General features: G+C 46.1%; 1 protein-coding gene across 1 annotated transcript; it reads left to right on the forward strand.

Annotated features, from left to right (window-relative positions):
- The first annotated feature begins 604 nt into the window (after positions 1–604).
- Positions 605–9,009, forward strand: Glt6d1 (glycosyltransferase 6 domain containing 1). The gene is made up of 3 exons (XM_004653860.3): positions 605–687; positions 7,043–7,180; positions 8,340–9,009. The coding sequence occupies exons 1-3, from the start codon at positions 605–607 to the stop codon at positions 9,007–9,009; spliced, it is 891 nt and encodes a 296-aa protein (XP_004653917.3).

A 9,009-nucleotide genomic window follows, 5' to 3' on the forward strand; every position in this document is an offset into this window, starting at 1 on the left:
GCTGACCTGGAATTCACTATATAGTCTCAGGTTGACCTCGAACTCATGGTGATCCTCCTACCTCTGCTTCCCAAGTACTGGGATTAAAGGTGTGAACCAGCATGCCCAGCCCATTCATTTTTTAAAACTCCTTCCCTTAGCCACTGTACTTTTAAAAATATTTTTATTTTTAGTTACTTATTTAAGAGAAAGAGGCAGAGAGAAAGAGACAGACAGACAGACAGGCAGAGAATGGGTGCACCAGGTCCTCCAGCTACGGCAAATGAACTCCAGATGCATGTACCACTTGCAAATGAACTCTAGATGCATGTACCACTTTGTGCATCTGGCTTACATGGATACTGGAGAATTGAACCTGGGTCCCCTCAAGCCACTGTACTTTTCTGAACCATTCTGTCGTTAGTCCTGACCCCTCTTCCCTGCATCTCTTTCCTGGACCAGCTCACACCCTTCTGGGCCTAGCAGAGACCTCTCCTGGCTCCATTTCTCTCCCCTCCACCACTGCCTTCTGGCTGTGGCCATCTGAAAGCTGGGCAGTGTGGACAAGTAGAATGGCCGGATAGAGCTTGCCCATTGTGGGCTCAGTGGGGGATGGGCAGAGCAAATGGGTTCTGTAATGATTGTTCCTCTTTGTAGCAGGAACCACCAGGCACAAGAACTTCAGCTCTCAGACTGGTTTAAACCCAGGTAAGAGCAAAGATAACTGTAAGGAAGGTGCAAGAGGAAAGCAAAAAAAGACACCAGACTTGATCTCTACGGACAGACTGTTTATTGAGAGGAACATCCCGCGGGATGAAGGCCAAAGCACTGAGCCATGCTGCGGTTCAAATTTACAAGGAGGGTCCTAAGAAACAGACGGTACCAGGTGCAGTTGATAAGAAAATTGGAGCTGTTTGTGTCCTTGTTCAGAATAGGTTTCTTCAGCCAGGATTGTCTAAGGGAGGTTACCCCAGATAGTTTCTATACCTTCAAGGCCATCTGAGCTAAGGGGAGTACATCCATCAGGAGAGGTGTCCTGCTTGTCAGGGTGGCTGAAAGCCTCTGTTGTTTCTTTTAAGGCCTTCTAGCCTGAGGGATAGTTATTAACTTTTTAGTTTCCTCTGTTTTTTTTCAGGCAAAGCTATTAACCCTTCAATAACCCTTCACAAAAATAGTATATGTCACTGTGATGTGATGGAGGTTTTGCCCCACCACCCCATCGTGGCTGTGCTGGGGGGCGGGTCCAGAGTTAGAAGACTGTTTCTAAGACCCCAACACAAGCCCTGGGTAGCTCCCCAAGACAGGCATTCCCAGTGCCTAAGAAAAGCTGGTGCCTGCAGCTTGGATTCACAGGCTAACCCTCCTGGCTTTGCAAGGAGCAACAATTTGGTCACCCAGCAGCAGGATGTGGAGAGCAAGTCTCAAGTCCCCCTCGCCCAGGCTTTGGGGATGTTGGTGAATGAGGGTGGGGAAGACCATTGAGGGCAGGAGGGAACTGGTTTGTGCACACTTGTCAACCATCACCACTGTGACTGCGCTCAGAGCTGCATAGACACCCTGAACATGTTGGCTGGCAAGTTAGTGAAAAGAGAGGCAGTAAGAACAGGCGGGCGGGCACTCCTTTGGAAGCAGCAGGAAAAGGCCGCTACTGTCCTCATTTGAAAACCTCCGGTGATGATGGTGGTGTGCTTCCCCACCTGCTGTGCTTGCAGTAGCTTTCTTTTCCTCTATTTTTTTTTTTTTTTTTTTGTGAACAGTACAGGCCAACCTCTAACTTTCACTGTAGCCTAGGCTGGCCTCAAATTTATGATCATCCCCCTACCTCAGCCTCCCAAGTGCTGGGATTAAAGGAGCCATCATGCTTGGCTTTTAAAAATATATACTGACAATGGAGTTCTACTCAGCGGTAAAGAAAAATGAAGTTATGAAATTTGCAGAAAAATGGATGGACCTGGAAAGGATTATACTAAGTGAGGTAACCCAGGCCCAGAAAGCCAAGTGCCACATGTTCTCTCTCATATGTGGATCCTAGCTACAGATGACTGGGCTTCTGCGTGAGAATGAAAATACTTAGTAGCAGAGGCCAGAAAGTTAAAAAGGAGATATAAAGGGTAGAGAAAGGAAGGGAGGAGGATACTTAATAGGTTGATATTGCATATTTGTAATTACAATGATTGTAATGGGGAGGTAATATGATGGAGAATGGAATTTCAAATGGGAAAGTGTGGGGGTGGGGAGGGAGGGAATTACCATGGGATATATTTTATAATCATGGAAAATGTTAATAAAAATTAAAAAAAAAAAAAAAAATATATATATATATATAGAGAGAGAGAGAGAGGCAGGGCATTGTGGCACACACCTTTAATCCCAGCACTTGGGAGGCTGAGGTAGGAGGGTCACAGTGAATTGAAGGCTAGCCTGAGACTACAGAGTGAATTCCAGGTCAGTCTAGGCTAGAATGAGACGCTACCTCAATATATATATACACTGATATACTTTTTTTGTTGTTGCTTTTTCAAGGTAGCATTTCACCCTAGTTGAGGCTGACCTGGAATTCACTATGTCCTCTCAGGGTAGCCTCGAACTCACGGTGATCCTCCTACCTCTGCCTCCCGTGTGCTGGGATTAAAGGTGTGTGCCACCACACCCGGCTTATACTGATATACTTTTAATCATGGGATGCATTTCTAAAATGGAATAGTCATTAGGTCGAAGGACACAGACATTTAAATTTTGATGTTGGACTGGAGAGATGGCTCAGTGGTTAAGCGCTTGCCTGTGAAGCCTAAGGACCCCAGTTCGAGGCTCGATTCTCCAGGACCCACGTAAGCCAGATGCACAAGGGGGCGCATGCGTCTGGAGTTCGTTTGTGGTGGCTGGAGGCCCTGGTGTGCCCATTCTCTCTCTCTCTGTTGCTCTCAAATAAGTAAATAAAAATAAAAACAAAAAAAATTAAATTTTGATGTAAAGTTGCTAAATTTCTCTTTTATTTTTTGAGGTAAACCCAACAGTCTGGCCTTTTTATTTTTTATTATTATTATTTTTTTATTTAATGCATGACAGCCAGAGTGTATGTGAGAAGGAGAGAGGCTAGGGCCTCCAGCCGCTATCATCAAATTCCAGACTCATGCACTACTTAGTGCGCATGTGTGACCTTGTGCACTTGCTTCACCTTGTGTCTGCTTGTGTCAGACCTGGAGAGTCGAACCGGGCTCCTTAGGCTTGGCAGGCAAGCGCCTTAACCACTAAGCCATCTCTCCTTCCCCCAAGTTTCTTTTTTTCTTTTTAAGATTTATTTTTATTTATTAGAGATGGAGGGGGCGGGGGGGGGGAAGAGAATGGATTGCCAGGGCCTCTAGCCACTGCAAACAAGCTCCAGACTCATGCGCCACCATGTGCATCTGGCTTATATGAGACCTGGAGAATAGAACCTGGATCCTTAGGCTTCTCAGACATGCACCTTAACCGCTAAGCCGTCTCTCCAGCCCCCAAGTTTCTCTTTTTACTGTGGATAAATGAAAGTGTTATCAACTCTTTTTCTTCTTGGCAAATCTGCTATCTCAATTTAATTTGCATTTTGATAAAGGTTGCCCTGTTTCAACACTTTTATGTACTTCTCCATCTTTTGTGCGTTCCTTTTTCTAAAATATTTGTATTTGTTTATTTTGAGAAAAGGGGAATGGCTGCACAAGGGCCAATTTCCACTGCAAATGAATTCCAGACACGTGCCACTTTGTGCATCTGGCTTTATGTGGGTCCTGGGGAATCAAACCTGGGCAGGCAGGCTTTGCAAGCAAGCACCTTTCACCGCTGAGCCATCTTCCCAGCCTGTGTGTTCCTTTTTGCATACATGTATTTTCATGAACCTCAGATACATGCAACTATATTAATCTTAGTCCATGATCATGACAATTCTCATCACTGTTTTCCACAAAAATCCACTTGTACTACTTATTATTTGCTTTCTTGGCATGTGTGGAGTGTTTATGTAGATGAGCAAGAGTGCGCGCACATAGAGGCCAGACATTGATGTTCAGTGTCTTCCCCGTTTGATTTCCATCTTTTTGTTTGTTTGTTTGTTTTTTGAGGTAGGGTCTCACTCTAGCTCAGGCTGACCTGGAGTTCACTATGGAGTCTCTGGATGGCCTCAAACTCATGGGGATCCTCCTACCTCTGCCTCACGAGTGCTGGGATTAAAGGCGTGCGCCACCACACCCGGCCTCTTTTTTTTTTTTTTGAGACAGGGTCTCTCACTGAACCCACTGCTCACTGATTCAGCTAGACTAGCTAGGCAGTATGCCCCAGGGATGCTACTGTCTGTACCTCTCCAACACTGGGGTTACAGATGTGGTATGCCCTCACACCCAGCTTTTTACATGGGTGCTGGGGATCAGAACTCTGGTCTTCATGTTTGTGTGGTAAGCACTTCACTGAATGCTGGGGGATCTCCTTAGCTGCTAGCTTGCTTTTTAAAAAAAAAAAAAATTATTTATTTATTTACAAGCAGAGAGAGATAGAAGAGAAATAAGGTTAGGTGATTCTCCCCATTTTAACTTTTTCTGGAAGGTTTATTTCACACAATATGTTTTGATCATAATCTCCTCCCATTGTTTTCTTTTGCCCCCCACTCTCCCATAGCCCTTCTTTGATTGAACTCCTTTGCAACTAGCCCTTTTTTGTTTTAGTGTCTTTTTTTTTCCTTCCTCCATAATCCATAACAATATTAGTGGGCCCAATACTGTACAGGTAATAATGACAGCCATCCGGTGTGGAGTCGTGAATGCAGCATGTAGCTGCCCCTTCGTGTACGTACAAAAGACAGCACTCCAAAGCCCTCTTCCCCATCCTCTGGCGCTTACATTTTTTCCCCCCTTCTTCCACGTCTCCCAAACCTTGATAGGTATGGGAGACATATCTCATTTGGTGCTAAGTTCTTAACTGTCACTTCTCAACTCTTTGATGAGTCTTGAGTCTCCTCAGTAGTCACTACCATCTGCCAAAAAACAAGGAAATAAAAAGCTTTTCTGATCAAAAGTGAGAGCAGTACGAATCTATAGGTATAAACATGAATATTTAGAAGGCAGTTTTTAATTTTTAATTTATTTTTGGTTTTTGAGATAGAATCTCACTCTAGCTCAGGCTGACCTGGAATTCACTCTGTAGTCTCAGGATGGCCTCGAACTCACAGTGATCCTCATACGTCTGCCTCCCAAGTGCTAGGACTAAAGGCATGTGCCACCACACCTGGCTAATTTTTTTATTTTTATGTATGAGAGAGAGAGAGAATGGGTGCACCAGGGTCCTTCCAGCCATTGCAAACAATCTCCAGATGTATGCACCACCATGTTCATATAACTTACATGGATTCTGGGGAATTGAACTGGGGTGTTTATGCTTCACAGGCAAGCACCTTAACCATTAAGCCATCTCTCCAGCCTTAGAAGGCAATTAAAAAATTATTTATTTTATTTATTTGAAAGAGTGAATGAGAGTGACAGAGAAAGAGGCAGATAGAATGGATGCGCCAGGGCTCCAGCCACTGTAAACGAACTCCAGACACATGCACTGCCTTATGCATCTGGCTTATGTGGGTCCTGGGGACTTAAACCTGGGTCCTTTGGTTTTGCGGCCAAATGCCTTAACCACTAAGCCATCTTTCCACCCCCCTAGAAGGCAATTTTTATGGGCACAGCATATCTATTTAGCCAAACAACAGTAGTAGCTTACCTCCTTGGGGCATTTGACCTTTCAAGCCATCAGCTGTTTTTTATTTGGAAGGAAAGAGAGAAACAAGAAAGAGAAAGAGAGAAAGTGTATCAGGGTCACTACAAACAAATTCCAGACATATGCACCACCTTGTGCATCTGGCATCACATGAGTACTGGGGGATTGAACCTGAGCCTTCAAACTTTGCAAGAAAGCACCTTTAATAGCTGAGCCATCTCTCCAGTTCCCTTCTTTTTTTATTTATTTGAGAGAGAGAATGAGATTGAAAATGGGCATGCCAGGGCCTTTAGCTGCTGCAAATGAACTACAGGCGCGTTTGCCCCCTTGTACACATGTGCGACATTACATGCTTGTGTCACCGTGTGTCTGGCTTACGTAGGACCTGGAGATTCAAACATAAGCTCTTAGGCTTTGTAGGCAAACACCTTAACTGCTGAGTCATCTCTCCAGCTCCCCCCGTTTTAAAAAATTTTCCCTACTTTTTAAAATCACTTAAGGGCTGGAGAGATGGCTTAGCGGTTAAGCGCTTGCCTGTGAAGCCTAAGGACCCCGGTTCGAGGCTCGGTTCCCCAGGTTCCACGTTAGCCAGATGCACAAGGGGGCGCACGCGTCTGGAGTTCGTTTGCAGAGGCTGGAAGCCCTGGCGCACCCATTCTCTCTCTCTCCCTCTATCTGTCTTTCTCTCTGTGTCTGTCGCTCTCAAATAAATAAATAATTTAAAAAAAAAATTAAAAAATAAAATCACTTAAGCTGCAATCAGAACTCAAGATACGGGCTGGAGAAATGGCTCAGAGATTGAGGGCACTTGCCTGTGAAGCCTAAGGACCCAGATTCAATTCCTCAGTTACACACATAAGCCAGATGTACATGGTGACACATGCATCTGGAGTGCTCGTTTGCAGTGGCTAGAAGCCCTGATGCCCCCATTCTTTCTCCCTCTCTCTCTCTCTTTCTTATAAATAAATAAAAATGAAACTTAAAAAATGTTAAAAAAAAAAAAAAAAGAAAAAGAAAAAGAAAAAAGAACTCAAGATAAATAGCTCCAGACTTGGAAGGCAGGCTAAGAAGGAGCAGAGCCCAAAGCTCAAGGCCACAGCAGTGGGGAGGGAGTGCCAGCTCAGCCACACGTTAGCCCTGTGCTGAGTTTGGCCATCCGTAACATGGTTTCCCCACCCGAAGACCAGGCAGAATATGAATGCTCACATGGCAAAAGAGAATCATCACCAAAGGGCAAATCAGCGATCTGGTGGCTGACTGGTACCCAGTGTGTGCCACATCAGTGTTAGCATCTGCCACTGGATAACACCTGCTTGACTTCCCCTGTGTGCCACAGGAGACGCCCGGATGTCATCACGATCACGAACTGGCTGGCTCCAATCATATGGGAAAAGACCTTCCACAGACAGGCCCTGGAAAAATATTACAGAAAGCGGAATATTACGGTGGGCTTGGCCGTCTTTGCTGCTGGCAGGTAGGCCCTACTGACCTTTGATCCTTTTTATTTTGGAAAACGTAGATGCACTTCCACGGACGGTCTGCGTTTTGAGCAGCGTGATTGCTCCCCCCCCCCCGCCGGCCATCTTGTGCAAGTTTGCAGTGATTCCTGCACCATGGCTGGGTCTGTAAACCTGGGAGTTTGGGGCCAATGTCCACTGGGCTTTTGTAAAACACCATGGCCATTGTCAGGCCCGTGGACTCCCGTGACCTTTTGGGGTTAATAGCAGGGACATTTCTGTTAAACAGTACATTCAGTGGTGTCTACTCCCAAGAGAACATTTAGAAAAATAAGCCTATTTTCTTTTTTTGTGTGTATGTGTGTATGCACGCCCCATTGAATGTGCGCAGAGGAGAATATTAGGTGTTCTTTTCCATCATGCCTCTGCTTTATTTTCTTTTTTTGAGGTAAGCCCAACAGTCTGGCTTTTTTATGCGAGAGATTGAAGGGGAGAGAGAGAGAATTGGCTTGCCAGGGCCTCCAGCCAGTGCAGTTGAACTCCAGACATGTGCACCATCTTGTGTGTGTGTGTGTGACTTTTTGTGCTTGTGTCACATTGTACATCTGGCTCACATGGGATCTGGAGAGATGAACATGGGTCCTCGGGTGTCGCAGGCAAGTGCCTTAAGCGCTAAGCCATCTCTCCAGCCCCTGCCTTATTTTCTTGATACAGGCTCTCACAATGAACGTGCAATTCCATGTTCATCTGTTAGGCTGGCTGACCAGCAAGCACCAGCAACTATCCTGTCCCCCTCAGCACTGGGGTTACAGACAAGCACAACCACACCTGGATTTTCTGCATGGATGCTGCGGGTCAAAATCAGGCCCTGGTGCTTGTGCAGCAAGTGCTCATAACTTGCTGAGCCACCGCCCCAGGCAAAATAAATCTATTTATTTATTTTGAGAGGGGGGGGGACAGATAGAGAGAGGAAGAGTGGGCACACCAGGACCTCCAGCCACTGCAAACAAACTCCAGATGCACGTGGCACCTTGTGCCTCTGACTTAGGTGGGTACTAGGGAATCAAAGCTGGGTCCTTTGGCTCTGCAGGGAAAGCACCTTAACTGCTAAGCTATCTCCCTAGCGCCCCCCCCCCGCCAAAAAAAAACTAAATTTCTTGCTCTATGTGTTCCCAGGCTTGTCGACGAGCACCTGGAGTTGTTCTTGCGATCGGCCAAGAAGTACTTCATGCCTGGCCACAGGGTGGTCTTCTACATCATGGTGGACACATACCCGCAGCTGCCTTACATACAGTCCAGTCCTCTGCGAAGTTTCCAGGTGCTCGTGATGGGGAGGGAAAGATGGTGGATCGATCTTGACCTCATGCGCATGAAGACCCTGGCTGAGCACATCGTGGATCACATCCAGAATGAGGTGGACTTCCTGTTCAGCATGACAGCCAACCTGGTCTTCCAGAATGAATTTGGGGTGGAGACCCTGGGCGCATCTGTGGCTCAGCTCCATGCCAGGTGGTATTTTCAAAACCCTAAATACTTCCCCTATGAGAGGAGACCTAAGTCGGCTGCCTACATCCCCTTCGGAAAAGGTGACTTTTATTATGGAGGCTCCACCATTGGTGGCACGCCGCGCCGCATTCTGGACTTCATTCAGAACTATCTGAAGGGCATTCTTCATGACATGCGAAGTGGACTTAACAGTTCCTACGAAAAATACCTCAACAAGTACTTTTTCCTCAATAAGCCCACTAAGCTGTTATCCCCAGAGTACAACTGGAACCCCATGTTTATCAGCCCTAAGCAGGTGCGGTACATGAAAGTCGCTCTGTATCCCCCAGAGACCTCGTGA

This window comes from Jaculus jaculus, chromosome 1, assembly GCF_020740685.1.
Source record: "Jaculus jaculus isolate mJacJac1 chromosome 1, mJacJac1.mat.Y.cur, whole genome shotgun sequence".
NCBI classification, from domain to species: domain Eukaryota; kingdom Metazoa; phylum Chordata; class Mammalia; order Rodentia; family Dipodidae; genus Jaculus; species Jaculus jaculus.